Consider the following 18,140-nt stretch of genomic DNA (forward strand, 5'->3'; position numbering starts at 1 on the left):
CTGAATTATACAACATTTGTGGAAATTATCTAATTCTAACTACACTGATCATTTGCTCTTAGCATCGCATTTCAGCTTAGCAGCTCAGAATTCATATCGGCATTGGAAAAAACTCTTCTCTTCCACGAACAATGACACATGTGGAAAATATTTCAATCACTGATTTGTTGAATTTTTTGTTTGTATTCCCAATAAGAGGCAATATACAGCGATCTGCTGTCACCCCAAGCGAATGGCAAATATTGCTGAAGAATTACCCATAGAGTCACATATCAAAACTGCTGAAGGGCTTCTTCTTTTCTCAATCTTTCCCTCCATTTCGTCGCGATTCACTTAAATCGCACTGAAGACAATCCCTCAAAAATGCAGGGCATTTCATTTGAATTTTCTATGAGATGTGGCGGTGGAAGGAAGTGAGTGTGTGTAATTTTTCCATCTTTCCACCCTATGCTGATCTGCCTTCACCTTCCGCAGCACCGGGCCTATTCCGTCAATTTGGATATATTGCCTGCCCTGTAGGCGAGTTATTTGGTTTGTTTGCGGAGCCAGGATGATTTGTGTGCCCAACGTTATATCACAGAGCGCATGATTTCACCAAATATAAGGTGAGTTGATATTGCAAATGAAATCGGATGCGGTGACATCGGGCCACAATCCAATATGTTGTAATTTTGTCAATGCATACAATTTATTCAACAAGATTTCTTTTGCCTCCTTCGCCCTCAATTCGCCTTCTGTGGCCAAAACGGATATGAATAACATATTTCCTCCTCCCCCGTTGAAATGTGTACCAAGCTTGAACCCGGAGATCGTTCACATTTGTTTCAGTTCAAATGACTGGACATGGATTCCCTTCAATGAGTGGTTTGATTCTTTTGTCTTTTGCGTCTTTTGCATTTGCAAGATGCACTCTGCAATCACCTTATTTTCCCCTTGACTTGCTGTCTCTTCGCCAACTTACCAACCACAATAATAATACAATGAACCCTTTCTGCGGTGCAGGGTTATTTTTACTTCTTGCTTTTTCCACGAGACCAACAATGCAATATTAGCAATGTTAGGTTCCCCCCTAAAAAGCGAATAGGAGAGGCGAATATGAGCCTTTTGTCTTACTCAAATTAAAATTCATAACGTCAGCGACATTCTCCACATGTGTGAAATGCAGAGAATTCCATCCAGTAGCACTGCTCGCTCACTGTCAGCAAATTTATTTAATTAACACCGCAAATTGCATGAATTCATAATATTCATATACAAATATCTGCACATATGCTTTCCTCCTGTGGCAGCGCCCATTCAAAGGTGCCCGATGGACACGATCTCGCGGTGTTAGTGAAACGTGAATGCAAGAGAATTGCGTGAAGAAGGAAAAGAAGACAGTGTGGTAAGGTCCATTGCCCTCCTATCTCGTGCACTCAAATATTCGTCTTTTTTCTCTTCAGCCCTAAATGGCCTCTCTCCAAGGAGTCCATATATTTGTGACACAAGTTCAAATGGCAGTCGCGCATCTAACGACGTCTTTTCTTGGTCATTTTGCCAAATTATTCAATTTAGAGCGTAATGACTTCATCTCATGACGTCAAATGTGTTTCAATATAGCAAGATTAGTGGAAAGAGGAGTGATTTTGTAGGAATTTGAGAACCTGCAATTTAGAAACATTTATCCTGACCTCGACTCGCCAAAATCCCGCGGACATCGCAATATTAAGAAGGTCAAAGTGGCAGTAAACTATGAAAGAAGTGAAGAAATATCAATGAATCAACGTTGAATGAAAAGTCATAGTCACTAAAGTCAGACTGATACAATAAAATACTCTTGTTCGTTCGAAATAGGAATAAATTGGTCAAGCTTATGTAAAACAACTTATCAATTAACAGAAAAGAACTTATCATGAGCCTTGAGATATTCAAATCAAACAGACAATACTGTGTGCGAATCTAAAGAAAAAGAAGTATTCTTTGTGTCTCTCTAATATGTCCTTGAAAGTAATAAGGAAAAAGACCAATAAATTTGCCATTGTTCACACTGATAACTGTAACTGAGTCATCAAAATGCATCTGTTGCCTTTTACCCCGAAAAAAAAATCCAATCCTTCGCTCGTGCAGCAGCTTCTGGCGCTTTTTGTGAAGAGACTATGAAATTATTAATATGTATATAAATGGATTTCAGAGGCTAGGAGAGTTTTATGTATTTCTCGTGCAGCAACTGTACGCAGCAGGAAATTCATGTTAATTAATCTAGATTTACATTTAATTACATATGCATGTGAACGTGAATTCTATTTACACTTTTCGTGGTTTCGATGTGTGGTGAACACGCGCTGATTTTCTCTCCATACCCTCACCAACTCACGCCAGGAGAGACTATAAAATTCAATGGGACCCAGTGTGAGATCGCTAATAAAATAAGTGGTTCTTGCAGTTTGCCTTTTCACAAACTCTGCCCCCATCCGTAGACAATGACTTTCAAATATAGCGCCTCACTTGGCGGAAAATCACACGGCATGAGTTTCGAGTGGAAAATTAGCATTCCAACACTGTGTGAAAATCTGCCAGCATATCAGATGCAATTCAATAAATTGTAGCATTTATTAATAACGCGTGTGAGGAGAATTCCGGGAATCTCCAGAATGTCTCCATATTAGAGTTACGTCAACTTTGGTGGTCTTCCGATGAGAATTGTGGTGAAATATGGAAAATGTGTGCAATTAATTGCTGGTGATATTTGAACCTGCATTATTATTAAACTGATTTAACTGCACTCTAGTCTGGAATGTCATTCTTCTGCGCAAAATGCTCATACTATACTGCGTACTGATAATATATTATTGCGTTCCTCGTTTTATTAGTTTTCCGACTGTAAATGCATCTCAAGGCTCAGGAATATGACGAGACTGATAGAATAATTCCGCATATGAACAGACATGTCTTCAAAGTCAGTTAACAGTCTCTCTCCAAATAACGCACTCTCGTGAAGGTTTTCCAGTGAAGAGCCATCCCCTTAACGACTCATTAGTATCAGAATCTTCGCTAGACAGAAAGAAAAGACGATGCGAGGAAATTGAAATAAAATCAAATGTGAAAATTATACAATTAAATTAGAAATAAATTGCCAATTAGGTGAGGAAAAATTGTCACATTCTGACAATTTTCACGACTAAATGGCATTGTATGCAATTCTTATGGCTTCTGCAGCAAACAATATCGATGACGCCTTCGGCAGTTAAGGCAGCACTCCAAACGTCCAATATAGCGTCTACTTCACGGTGAGTTATTTCAGCAGAGAGATAATTTCTGACGGAGAAAACCGTGGAGCGTACTATAAAGAGAGCTCAATTGTCATAATTTCACGTTTACGCCAGTGTGAGCTTAAAAGTCAAAGTGGTGAATCTCTTTCCGGACTGAACGTCTGAAAAGTATCTCAACAGTAGCCATTAAAGTGTGCCTGCACAGTAAATATCATCTTCTCCTCCTTTAGCCATCGTCTTCACAATGACATCAACTTGAATCTTAATCGAAAAACATTCTAAAGTGATCACAGTTTAGGAAAAAAACTGACCTACCGTCAATGTTAAAGTGTGTCATAAAAATGTAGGAATTTTTTCACTATTCAACACTCCCGACTTGAATACAATGGTTGATTTTATTTTTATTTAGCATAAATTAATTCATTCTGACACGCCGAGTCGCACAATTAATCGCAATTTTCAGACAATTAAATCATACGCCATTTAGTCGCTCTTAGTTGCTCGAGCTTATCTTTCTTCATAATTTTATGGAAAAATCAAGATAAAATCTACTCGAAAGTTCATCAAGATGTCTGAAACTTTTCCCTTTTACCATCTTACGCTAACGCCAACAGAAATGCTAATTTTTTAACTACATTTTTAGCTTGAATTTTAGCAAGTACAGAAAATTTCGCATACGTTAAGATGTTAGTCGCTAATCTCAATCGAATTTCTTGTGGGTGGTAATTATTAAAACCTCTAAATTCTCCGAATTTTCTTCAATCTTCATTGTGTCGTCTTCAGAAACGAGTGAGTTTATTTTTCTTTATTCCTACATATCAGTCCATTTGCAAATCTACGCAAATATTGTATGCTTTTAATGCTCTCAATAAAAACGTCGGCCTGTCATGTGAGGTCCTCATATAATGCTCAAATATATTTCAATTTGATAATTTCATGAGCTCTAGTCGGTCTAGTTTGATTTGAATGAAGGCACGTGCCTTCAAAAAATGGTGCGAAAAAATGCCACGAACTCATCCAGTTTTTCGACTTGTCCCGAATTCTCGCCAGTCGTTGACAAAAAAGCTTCACCCATTATGAGATACGCGCTTTTCGATCAAATGTCTCGTTTTCTGATAAACCTTCAGCGCATACACACTGACAGAATGGATTTTAGTGTATGGAAGTCTTGTGTAATTTTTCTCCTTCGCCGCTCGATATCATTCATTGCGATAAAATGTCAATATGAATGGTGTGAAGTTATTCTTGTTATTTTATAAACACTGACACGCGAAACAGCTGAAATTGTTTAGAATGTTTACAAACATTTTGCATAACAGTCCTCATATCAATGTTGCGCCTTTTCAATCCATACCACCAACTATTGCACTACAATCGAATGTTGCTGTTGTTGTTATCAGTTAAAAATAGCCATAATGTCTCGTATTAATTAAGGAGACAATTCAGAACACACCTTCCATCGCGATTCCACGTTGGTGTGTTTTGTCGTGCCGCGATCGGCATGGTTGGAAGAAGACCGAGGTGTAGTGAAATAGTAAATGTCGGCATAATGTTGATAGATTATCGTAAAATGCACATTAAATCTCACACTCTATATATTTTCATGGCATGTCAATTGAGGTGTGAGCAAAAGTAATAACTAACGGCCTTGAAAGGTTACCCTGCGCCATAGTCTTCCCGCGATTAATTCTTCACTCTATCGTCAATTTATCATACACGACTCACCGGCAAAATACGCACATTCTCGCACCGAAACCACGACACTGTGCACACAAGCTCTCATGTACGCGGCAATTGCTCTGGGATCAATAGTTGATGTGAGAGTCGAATCATAAAACTCTGGTATAATGTACAATAAGTATCATATTAAGCTGAGCACCTGTGATTCCTCCGACGTCAGTTGTACCAAGTAAAACCAGATATTTTATCGTGATGAGACATGGCATTATTTACATTTTATAATTACTTATGGGAAAAAGTTTAATTTGCTCAAATTGCGGCAATTGTGACACCAAATTCCACCAAATTACGACCAAATATTCATAAACCGAATTTTCCCGGTTCATTTTTCAATAAATATTTAGTATACAATTCATCAGAAATACATTTCTTTCCACCACGAAAACCCACAGTTTTCTTTGCTATGTCCTATTAGAGAAATTCCAATACATTAACACAAGTATCTTTGCGATCTCCAACCGATCTTCAACGCTCGTGAGCAAGAGCATCAAATAAACGTCAAATTCCCAGAAGTTAGCATTTTTCACATTTGGCGTTTCTCTTCCACTGGAGTTTTTCCTCATCCATGAATTATACATACACACATAGAAATGTGCTCAGGCACAATTATATATGGCAATAAAACACCTTTTCGTATATTTAATTAAGTTTTTAAATTCCAACCCAACGAATCGCGCATTTCTACGAAAAAGACGAAGGAAAAAATGTATCGCCAAAAGATTGCGCTAATTATAAATTGTTCCATAAATCAGATTTTTTATCGCACTCAAGACCCAAGTGAATGAATTTAGAGATTCTCTCCCGCCCCCTTCGTGGCCCACCAACTCGCGGCGGAATATGAAGTGTGGTGTGTAGAGTAAAAAAGCCACAGCGATCAAGTGCGAGTGTATTCACGCACAAATTTTTCTGCTTAGGTAGATAGGCGCAAAAGACAGAAAGAATTATATTCAACACGATCGTGATTACTCAACAATTTTTTTCGCTGCCCCATTCGCGTTCTCTCATTCTCTCTCTCTCCCTCTCTGCACATAACACGCAGAAGTGACCAACACCATCAGCATTAAATATGTGATGATTGAGCCATGGAATGGTCAGCTTTTCGTATTCACAGCTGAACTCATTCCAATGTTACACACTGATAAAGTGCGTGCTCTTCACGATTCTCTCTCTCTTGTTGCCTTCTTTTTGCTTGCTCTCTTTGAGAAATATTTTTCGTTATATATATATCTCTAAAAATATATATGTAATGTATGAATGTTCGGGGGGCAAAGAGAGTCTGAGTAGTTGTAATTTATAATACACGAAATACATTGACGAACCTCGAACCATGATAATTTTAGACGGAAAATCGTGCCAATTAATAGAGAAAACATTCCTACTTTGCATAGTGTTGTGGTATAGTATAGTTTTTCTCTCGGACTTGTCTGAATATATCAACAAAGCTCGCTGTAGACTCGCTCTCCTACTCCCGCCAAATGGACTACAAAATCCCACGATCAATGATCGCCAAACATTGAACGTAATCTTGCAAAAGCGGCCTGTGGAATTTCCTCGATCACCTTTTCGTGGTCAAACGTGAAACACGAAAAAGCTACAAGTTCAAATGACAAAAAATGTGTTTTCAAAGAGAGTGGACCAAACCATGTGATACCAAATGATTATGCCAATGAAGCCCTGAACCCAATCAAGCATTTTCGGGGCGATATTTCTCAAGTCATTCAAATTTGAGCTGCGGTAAAAAGTGAAATGCAAAACAAAAACAAAGATCCACTAAACTCTCTTTGATAATACTTTTAGTATTCCTAATTATTAATCTAGCAATTTTGCATGACCTTCACATTCATTTGAAATCACAGTTTTATGTCAATATTTTATTGCCACTAAAATTTCTGGCATTAAAATCATTCCAATCAATATACAGATCACTTCAGAATTGAATGGAAATCATTTTTCATAGAGTGATTTCCTAATAGATTTCGCATATATACGATCGCATCACTTTACGAAGCACACTCTTGATAGATTGGGGCCCTTCTCGAGCCCCCACAATATCGTCAAGTGTTCGACCTTCGGGTGGACTTTCTAAATCAATATCACGAAATGAACATTTCATAAGCTCAAGTGACAAGAGCGGACGCAAAGACAAAATAAAACACATCTACAAGATGCTTGAATTGATTGCCATGGAAAAGTCCAATTAAGACAGGCGTATAAAAGATCATTTAATAGACGTTGATGTCTTGGCAACACTACACGAGTTGATATTTCATTCAAAAGCTGATCCATATGAAATCCTTAGTCTCGATATGCCACTATAAAGCCCTCGCAGTGTCTCTGAGAGGCAAACATTCAATTTAAATAGATGTACATATATGAATTGCAAATTGACTTATTGTAAGTGAGGCTTAGGTATAGATAAGGAGGACTGTGTTGGAATTTTTTCCGAATATGTATAGCCAACAAGATAACTTCAATACGACCATAGAATCGTCTTCATGTCGTTATCAAATTTCCCTATCGCTGTATTGGTAGGTTATAGAATCGGACACACATGAGCAATATAATACAAATCAGGGTGATAAGGACTTTTTTCTCCTTTCTCAAACATGTCCAAGGCAAAGAGAAAACAAATGTGATGTGTAAACACGAGATGATTGTTAAAATAACAACCACTTCGGGTGGAGATATGTGTACTCCCTCTTCGCAGTTTAACTTTTAATATACTGATGTGCAGTCAGATCACGTTGATGGAAGTAGGAAGCGAGATTTAAACCAAATAAATCAGTAAACGTAAGATAAGGATTCTTGCACCATAGTCATAACTCACTAATTACAAATGGCATTCAATCGCTCGAGCATCTTATTTCCGTATTTAGAGTAATAAACTTACACGTCTTGTGCATTTATGCATGTTTGTTGTGACACGATATTGTCATGCAAATTTGTAACATAAAAATCATTCTCACGAAATTCTCTCACTTCGCCATTGCTTCTGGATACAAAAATTATCATAGCATAGAATAGATCATCAATTGCAAAAGCAATTGCATCAAAATTCACAATAGAGTAATTGCAATTAAAAATACTTCGTTAGACTATCAGTAAATTGTCGAGAAAATCTCCATGGCAATTTGAATGCGTGTAGAAAATGTAGATGCATAACATATTGCGAATTAAATTGAGCGATGTGCGAATGATCGCATGTTTTCTGGTGATTAAAATATTATTTGGTCTTTTATTTTGTGTAATGCGTTGTCTGTTTGCAAGAGACAAATTTCCATATGTCTTGCAGAGACGATCTCACATGATGACGCAAATTTTTTTCGGCCGAACACAGACAAACAGTGTGAACTCCCTTGGCGTTGGAAAAAGAGATAGTGAATTGAGTGAAATGAGCGACCTACGACGTTCCATTGATTAAAAGTGGCTAAAAGAGGTCAATTTTTGAAATTAAATGTCTCCATTAACATACGGCTGCGCCACAGTGACGGCACGAAAAGTGAGCAGAGATGTGAAGTGAGAGGTGGGCTTAAATTTAAGACGCGCTGTGGCTTTAAGGAGGCGACAAAAAGCGCGCTAAATTAAAGCTGCATTGAAATGAAGACCTCTGAGACACACCCGGTAGTGAGTCTCTTTCACTTCACCAAAATCTCGAGGCCACAAATTATCGCGTCTCGCCTTTTTCCGATTGTCGAAAGGGTCAAGTCATCGATCACGCATTTGAGAGGCTCAGCAAGGGCTTCTCTCGTGACATGTGATGTCCGGCAACTTACATTGGACGGATTGGGCGAGAGTTTTCCGCGGTATGTGCAGATGGCCGGAGAAAAGGCGCTGATGAAGACCCCCCGAAATTGGCGACTGCGACAGAATACAAGCAAAAGCCGTGGTGAATCTGGGCAAGTGCTGCATGCAAGAGGAACCAGTTAGACGTGCGGTAAAGCTGCACCACGATGCCCACACAAATTGCCAATAATCACGAAAATGGCATCTCGAACCTGCGGCATTTTGAAAAGCCAGTCAAACGGCATTTGCGCCAATTGTAGATCACTCAGGTGAGCCTGCAATAGAAACTGCATTCCGTCTACGTGCACACCAATCCCTCGCCTCTTTGACTGCGCGCTGCCAAGAAATCCACCATCACCGGGAGTGAACTTGCCAAGGTGCGAGAGCCTCGCGTGGAGCATATGGAGATCGCGTACGCGGTGAGTATATCGCGGTAATTGAAATAAAAGTTCGCGTATGAAACTAGCCACTGACTTTGATGGATTCCCTGGCTGAGAGGAACAAAAAAAAACGACAAAACGCACCTTATGGCACGCAACAGTCAGACACGTTTCGCGGAGAAGTTGTCGTGCCTGTGAAATCGAGATTGATTTGCGATCGCCAATCTCCACAATGGACTTCATCGAGTGACCAATTAATGGAGTGTCAAGAGTCGCTCACGAAAAATGTGTGTAGTGCGGCTAATTAATTAATTCAATTCAAATGATTTGTGATCTGTGCGGAAAAGATATTATTTTAATTGGTAGACATGTGAACTTGTTCAAGAATAACTTTTACTATAGTAAAATCTCTACTATAAAAAGCTCTAGTACTAGTACACTGTTTCATTGGCGTAGGTTACTGTATTCTTACGCGCATTGAGGTGAGATTTTTTTTGTTCTAATCAACAAATACGTAATTCTAGCTCAATAACTTAATATTATGCTATTCTTTTTTCATATGCTAACGCTGAAAGAATGCTCGATTTCCGCCCGAGAAAACAATGTCCTTTCACAATCGACTTCATTGACTAGTTCAACATTTTGTGGACTTAGCTCACCTTCCATCCTGCACTGCTGTTGGAGTCGCCCTTGTCCTTGAAGTAGGGAACATTCTGCACCATCCACTCGTATATTTGGCTCAATGTAAGACGATTGTCGGACGCCGAACTGATGGCCTGGGTAATTAAGTCGGCGTACGAGAGGTTTCCCCACGCGTTGCGCCGCGAAGAGTTCTTCTTCGACGATGCCACATTTGGGGATGTGATTTGTTGGCCAGCTGCTGGAATTGAGGATCACAGTCATCATTACGAATCAGCGTGCGTTTCAATGTTGAATTGAAATGAGGAGAGAAGCATGGTCGGTGAATGAGAGATGTTACAACAGAAAATACGAGACTTGTACACGAGTGTTATCAGTAAGACGTCATGAGAAAAAAATCTGGGGGCACGCACCAGATACGGAGCCGATATACAAGAGTCTCAAAAACACGACTTGAAAATTTACGCATCAAATATTTTTTGATTCGTGCCTCGATTTTTATGCTGCTCCCCATCGTGTTCAGCTTTTCCATGGTGGAGATTTATTAAACGCATTGTTTGAGGTAATTTTAGAGACTTTTTTCACTCTACCTCTCCCAGCGAACGCCACCATGCGAAGTGGCGCTTATTCCATCTCCGATTTTTTGAGAGCTAATTGGATGAGCTCAGCTATCAAATTGTGCAGAAATTCAACAAAGTGGATTAAAAATGTGCATATTTTGAGCATGTCTGACATATTTTGCACTTTCTGAGCCGCGATCAGTCTCACAGATTACCCATAACTTTTGTCCAAAATGTCGGAAATTCCACTTCCACTCCAAAAACCACCAAAGCGAGTCCAGTGACGACAGATTAGCCCACATTTTAATGCACGCTCGCGATCTTCATTTGAAAGCAAAATATTGCTCGCCAATGCGCATTCTCTTGTCTTGACACCGAGAAAATTATGCAATTCCAATGCAATCATGCAAGTGTTGTACATTTTCTAGAATAAATCCTATTCGCCAGCGATTGTCACTTAAAATTCACTTGAGCACTCGACAATGAAGCTCAATATCCCAGGAATGATCTCCGTTGACGCCCACGGGACTCTCAGGAGAGATAAAATGCGATCTTGTGCATACTCAATCAAAATCTCATAAATGTCGGGAGAGACGTCATAGCCAACAGTGTATAAAATTTGAATAATAAAAGTTCTGACAAAATCCAAAGTTCTTTTTCTTCGTCGTCACAATAAAATGCTAAACCGGAATATATTGCGCCTGCGTGCTTTTCGCCATGTCTGGCGTCGATGGATTGAATAAGTCATCGGATTTTGTGGGACGAACAGTATCTAAAGTCAACAGTGAATTCATAAGGGGCTCCTCATCAGGAGGGTTTCAGGAGAGATATTCACTGAAAGTACTCTTCACTCGGTCAGATTGATTAATCAAATACTTCTGCAGATAACTGTGATTCTCTATAATATAACCTCATTAGTGAAATGCTATAAGCAGAAGTCTCTTGAATATAATATAAATTATGCTAATGATTGATCGCTTATACCGAAGTTTCTTGCTCTTTACCATCTCTAGACTGTCTTCCGCAGAGAGATTTGTCTTGAAAATCATCAAAAGTGCGAATGTGTGATGTTTCTCGTCAAATACGGCACAATTACTTGAAAATTCGCGGTCACTTTGGGAAATTCTTAACATTCCTCAGTCATTTCGGGACCCAAATCAGGGGTCAAGAGACGCAAGAGCGCCCGAAAAGGCGGGTAAAGAATATTACCTCCAGATAATTGCTGATTGCTGCACTTGTTACTCTCTGCGTCGTCGCTGGGCTCGACGATGTTGTCTGGGCGCGGCAGCGGCCAAGTGTTGGACCTGGCCCTGGTCTGTGGCTCAAAATTGCCGTCCTGCAGCTCCGTGAGGGTCTCCATCGGCAGGCCGTCGTTGGAGACACCGTCGAGGCCTCGCGGCGGCGATGGCCAAATAGACCCGAATGAATCCATCCGCACTCAAGTCTCACTCCGCGCCAACGGAATCACTGGCAACCTCCAGCGAAATTATCTCTCGTAAATCAACTGGATTAATCTCCCGCACTAATCTCAGTTTCTTGTCTTATCGCGCACACTTGCTGCCAAGACGAGAGGACTATCTTTGGACCACTTTAAAATACTCTATCTTGGTCGGCAGGAAAATTCTCTCGGACTCGTTTTGCAGTACGCACACTTAAAATTCACCACCTTCTCTTTAATGCGACTAGTCGTTTGTGAACACTGTCTTACTGTTTTATGAACACCACCGGAGAATATCTGTCTAAGAACTGTGATGTTGTAGTTTCAACGGAAAAAAGAACCTTAATTATTCACACGAACTGGGATTTGTCTCCTGCGGACAAAAAATCACAAAAAAAACGATTAAGAGCACTGCTTAACGGGCCACTTTTATGAGGGGACTTCTCTGGGGAGCAGTTGAGAAGGGTTTTATGGATCAAGGAAGTGCGATCGTCATTCGTGAATTCAGTCTGTAGTCAAAATTCCACTTAATTATCTTTAGCCAGCAATCGAAGGCGTTCGGCACACCTGCGGAGCACGCAAAAAGGTGAGGTAATTGAAGGTGAAGAAGAAGAGGAGACGAAGAACACTTCTCTCAACTTTCTACTCTCCACAAAAATTGCAATTCGATGCACCGCAGAGTGTCTCTCCTACTAATTTGGCCCATTAGGGCGCCTCTACCTGAGAGTCCACTCAATTGCAGGATGCTCGTGACTCGTCCTCAGACGCTTTTTTGCGCTCGCAAACCCAAAAAATGCACTCTATAAGGTCAGAGCCATGGAAGGTGCATTTGTGGTGAGTGCAGATTTTTTTTGTGCTCTGCGCCTCTCGGAAGAACACAGAGCCCGTGATCGAGCACAGAGCCGTACATTTATTTCCCTCCGTCAGTGTGAAGTATGAAAGTGGATTTTTGTATATATAAAACACACGAGTTGTGCTGAATTTATTCTGAGACGTAGTTTGAGAGCGATTCAGAAGCGCGGAGCCGGGGCGAGGGGGCACGCGAACAGATAGTGAAGGAGAATTCTAGCCATAGAGCCATTGCTAAAAAGACGCGATATCGCCAACTACCATGCTATGTAAATGATTAACACGTGATCAAATACGATCACTATTTGAGAGAGAGAGCGGAGGAAGAGAGCTGGCGATCTGATAGGGTGACAGAGATGGGCTGAGGCAGTGAGGAAGATCACCGAAGCCAACGCACACAAAAATTGATATACGCGATATTAAGAGGCGCTCTTTTATCTAACGATCGCAGTGTTGGTGGCACGTCGTTGGAGCTTTTTTTTCGGTTGAAGAAAAATGTTAATTATTTCACATTTTATTGCATGAGATCCACTACATTGGAGGCCTGCTGGTGTGTGCGAATATATGAAAATTTATTTCAACCAGCGATCGAGTTACTGGCTTCAACTCCACGATCGCGATCCTCATGACTGCGCGCAATGGTGAAGTACAACCACTTATCAAACTCCCTGTGTGCACTCGGGTAATGAATAAATTGGCTCGAATGGTCGATTGGGTGCCTCAATTTCTCAGCATCATTGCTCCACTGAGAGCCACAGTCTGTCCAATCTAGCCGAGGATCACTGTTTAGCGTAAGAATCGCGGTCTCCAATATACCTCCGTGGTAATATTCCCCACTGAATTCACACTCGCGTCGAATATTGTTTGAGATAATAATAACCAGAACTCACTAGTTCGCAATATTGTAAAGAAGCATAGGCAGTGCGCGAGTGCGGCTGTAGGCAAATTTTTCGGCTTTTCTGACTTGAACTTCACGAATGAGACTCTCGCCACAAGAGGGTACACGAGAAAATTATTCTATACCATTAAGTAAAAAGTATGGGGAGGCACGATCGTCTCTCTCTCGCACACTTTTTCCTTGAGGAATTTTCCCACAAGACGCAACACTCTTGTCGCCTGTCGACAATTTTTCCACACACCGCGAAAAGACGCGCACAGTTGCACAAGATCTATCCTGGCTTTAGCGTCCGGCGCTGAGGTATGGACAGTTGGTTTGCAATTTCGAGCACGGGTCGTACTATCGGGCAAATGTGACAAAAATACACGGTCAATCGCGACCTCGTGGCTTCTTGGCAAATTAACTTCGTACAGGCGAACTTGCTCTCGATCCGGATGTGAACACACAACTAAACCCGTCTCACATCGTACGGCAATCGCCAAGCGGGCAGTTTAGTGATGCCACAGCATAGCACAGCTCGCACACAACTCAACTCCCATACAAGCGACCGCGAGCGAATCGCTGCGCGCATACAGAGCCGTGTGCCCCCCATTTCTATATACCCGGAGCGTCGAGTACATTATGTGCGCGCGGGTAAATGGGGAGCGGGGCCGAGCAATCTCCACACCGAAGAGTCCCCCCAATCCGAGATGCCAGCACAGACGGACGATTTATCAGCGGAGCTTGCCAAAGAGTGGAGAAAATTTGGAGCCACTCATGCCATCCCCCTCCAACCAATGCTCTCCACCGCGCAGCCTCCCCATGCGCCCCCAGCGGAGGGAGCTTTCCATGTCAGCCCACCCGACACAGCTCCATCTTCGCAATTCCGTACACGTGATCGCGTGGAAAATATCGGAGCTTTTTTCTCCGCTCCCCATCTATCGCGTCCACAGGCCACATGCCACGGCTACCAACTGACTTGATTACACAGCCTTATCGCATCCACTCCGGACAGTTGATTAATAATGATGGGCCGAGATACACTGTCAGTTAATTTTTCCCATATTTTTCACCACGACCGCCAGATATGGCGAGAGTGATGAAAAAGCTCACTCAATCCCTTAATTCCCGACAATCTACTCCTTTTCTTCTCAGCTTGTCGGCCAGTCGGCACGGTCTTTGAGTGTTCCTTGACTCTGGCGAGGGGCTATGAATTCTGCACACATTTGTATCTCTATTACTACCCATTATTATTAGGTAAAAGAAAAACCCAAAATACTTGTGTAAGCCTCACTAAACTTCTATAAAGGATAAAGTTCTACTTTACTGATTTTATTTTGAAGTATTCAATAAAATACAGATTTTGTAAAATTTGGCAAATAGTTTATAAATTTAATTGAGCATATTAAAAAGAATGCAACGAAATCTTCTAATATTCTAAGTTGACTGGTCGTTTCCAATTAATTTTTGACAAATGTGATGCAAGATCGAATCAACATTACTCTTAGATCAATCTGTCTTGAAATGACGAACCCTTTGATAAGGATGGCTTCATAAAGAATTAATCCATATATGAGGTGTTGTGTAATTTCCTATTACAATCTTATCTAGCAATAATCTGTCTTGTAGTGCGATGAAGTCTAATTGAGGTTTTCCGTAAATTTACATGTCTAGAATGCTTGTAAATAATTACCAACACTTCCTCACGGCTCGAAGCAGATCACGAAGAATTTCCCCACGTTAAACAAACCACGACCATTGCTTATCCTCTCCTCTCTTCAGTCTTCGCTTTTTTTTCCTGCAAAAAAAGAAGAAGAACTGCGCTCATAAAGTAATTTCTGCAATTACAGTGAGAAAGAAGATCACACTTGTGGGACAGCAGAGAAATGTAAAGAGATGCGAGGAAAAAAAATCTCGCGATTCCTTCACAGTACACACCTCTTTTCTTCGCTGTGGCTTTTGTGGAAAAGAGGAGGCAAGTCCACACACAGAGACATCATGCATAAAAATCGAGTTTTATTGCATACTCAATGATGGCGTAAATGAGATGCAAATTGTTTCTGATAGAATAAAAGAGAAGAGACGACGGAATTTTGAATTAATTAATAATGGATGTGTGAGTGAAGATGGCAAAATGGGGAGGCAGAGTGAGATGGGTGACCAAAAAAAAAAAACCATTCCAAATACACACAATTTTGAAGATTATTGACAAATTCGGCCGTTCAAATTCGTGGGATTTCACATTTCAGCTCCATCATCGCTGATTGAGTCAACGCGAAAGCTCTCGCGAGGCGCCAGTTTCATACGCAAAAGACGATCAGTGTGGAGACAATTGCTAAATTCGTGCGATCTGCGTGCAAAAGGCCCCTCGAATTCATTTAACATACACACAAATATTCCACTATAAAGTCGCTTGAGCACCTTCTTGAGGCTAAAAGTCGAAATGACCGAGAAATTACGCACATTCCTAATATCAAATGTCAATATCAGTTGAAGTGGATCATTTGCAATCTGAATGATGACTGAATTTGCGTATTTCAGACCAGCAGAGTCAGTGAGTATGACGATAACCCACAAATTGCATATCTTCCAATTCAAATCAGTGTGTGAATTGATGAAAAATTACATATTCATATCTGTGCCTGACTGACTTCTCGCATTTGGATTTTATCTTTCTTGGATTTTGGACTCTTGATTGATTTTTTTTTCACTGGGCACAAAGAGTGGCAAAGTTCGCGTAGAAAGTGTCTGCGCGAAGAGGAAGTGACTCCAAAAATTTTTGCTACAGACCCACCAATTTACCATTTTAAATGTACGACAATTTTCTCACCGTATAATTCAAACATTCTGCGCTGCTCCGACCATTCATTTTGGCAAGTTAAGCGACTTAAACCTAAAAAAATGAGTCACATTTTATTTCTTCGTTTACAGAAAGGTGCTTTAAAAAATTGAAACCGCAATAAAAAACCAATTACTTTTCTTATCTTCACTTTGCATTCATTTAATACTTAACTTTTTAATTAGTAATCAAGGAATCATGACTTTCTGTGAAAACTTTATTAACTGATGTGATTACAAAAATCGGAATAAGAAAGAAAATCTTTATATCATTTTAAGACTTTTCTTTTTTACTGTTGAACTTTTAAATTTTCTTAGTCAATTGTCATTTGTTTTAGAAATAATAATAATTAGGAGTGAATTTTTTTTATGTGCTCTTTTAATTGTTTGAATTGCATAAAACGATCACATGTGATGAACAATTGACTGAAATTGTACCATAATTTCAAAAAATCAGTTTATCGGCGGGATTTTTTTTTTTTTAACAAAAATGATTTATTTTACAGTCGAACACTCCGCGAAGAGTCACACCTTCGTTCCCAGGGTTTTACTTTTATTTTACCTATCGCAAATGCGAAACACTCATCTGTTGAGGAGTGGAAGATAGTGAAGTGCGGTGGAAAAATGTGGGAAATGCCATGGAAGTGGACAAAGTTCACTCTATTTTCTCGCCCGCACTGGTCAGACAATTGAGTTGCGATCGGTTGAATTCGATTATTGCGCCGATAAGCGGCTCCGCAGCGATAAGATATTCACCGGAGAGCAGTGATATCGCGACTGAGGACACGCCACGTCTGAGGCTGAGGAAGAGCCCGTGTCAAGGGCTGCAAATGCTGTCGTCCTCGTCGAATTCCATCGTCCCTGTTCACCACCTTGTGGCCTCTCTCTGTCTCTCCTCATCATCGGCGGCTATCCTGTGGCACCGTGGCGCCGATTGGTTCGCAACACAGTCGTATTGCGTCGAATATGTGCGCACTAGAAAATTGGATTTTCCGTAGGCGATGTATGCTCGCGCCTTATATACAGCGGGAGTCTATGTAACATCTCTCCATCATTTGCCTGCGTCTCCACTCGCTGGTCTGCGAGGCCCGCGGTTTGGGCTGAACTGGAAAAAGCCCGCACTGATCGAGCCCGGGCCCGCGACGAAAGGCACGACGGGCCCGGCATAGGCCAGAGACAGAGTCATTGAATTAATTCGCGACGTAAATTTTACGCGCAATGTTTTGTAAACAAATTTGTTGTAGAACACAGTTTCCACTACGGAGTAAATATCGCACACAACATCAAGCCACGTGGTAGCCAGAGAATCCGAGAAGCTCTCCTGATGGTGTGGAGGAACTCTGGCACATATTTGTAGGTCTTCCGCTGGCGAAGACGCGCGTGTTTCGCTGACATTTCAGCAAGACAAGCCCCACACTTTCCGCCTTCAAGGTCTCACCGCGAGAAAAATTTCTAATCATCAGGATGAACGACACAAGGAGAAGTTAGATAAGGTTTTTGCCACACACACTCTCTCGAAATACTGTTTTTGCGCATTGCCATGACCCTCTTGACATAATAATAGCGACACATTACAGCTCTGCTTGCACCACATATATTATTGCAATATGAGTGGGAAAACATGGATTTGGACCTTGAAATGTAACATAATTTGTGCTATGCTTGCTTAGTTCCTCCAATAGGAGCTTGTTATCTTTCAGGCCCTTTTTTTATTCCGCTCGATTTCAGTGGTGCAGAAAAGGTGGTTATTCAAGATTCCACCCAATAATTAAGATACAAGAAAAAATG

General features: G+C 40.8%; 1 protein-coding gene across 2 annotated transcripts in view; it reads right to left on the minus strand.

The window, feature by feature from the left end:
• The window catches only part of LOC132258855 (forkhead box protein O), a 64,893-nt gene extending 50,924 nt beyond the window's left edge, over positions 1-13,969 (minus strand). The window contains exons 1-3 of one of the 2 annotated variants that reach the window (XM_059756365.1): positions 13,661-13,969; positions 11,560-12,161; positions 9,811-10,028 (exon numbers count right to left, since the gene is read on the minus strand). In XM_059756365.1, the coding sequence (XP_059612348.1) occupies positions 9,811-10,028; positions 11,560-11,782 (441 nt within the window). In that variant the 5' untranslated portion in view covers positions 11,783-12,161; positions 13,661-13,969. Of the gene's footprint in view, positions 1-9,810; positions 10,032-11,559; positions 12,162-13,660 lie in introns of both variants that reach the window. The other variant, XM_059756364.1, reaches the window with a different exon arrangement.
• Between the last annotated feature and the right edge of the window lie 4,171 nt (positions 13,970-18,140).

This window comes from Phlebotomus argentipes, unplaced genomic scaffold, assembly GCF_947086385.1.
Source record: "Phlebotomus argentipes unplaced genomic scaffold, Phlebotomus argentipes genome assembly scaffold_4, whole genome shotgun sequence".
Lineage (NCBI taxonomy): Eukaryota > Metazoa > Arthropoda > Insecta > Diptera > Psychodidae > Phlebotomus > Phlebotomus argentipes.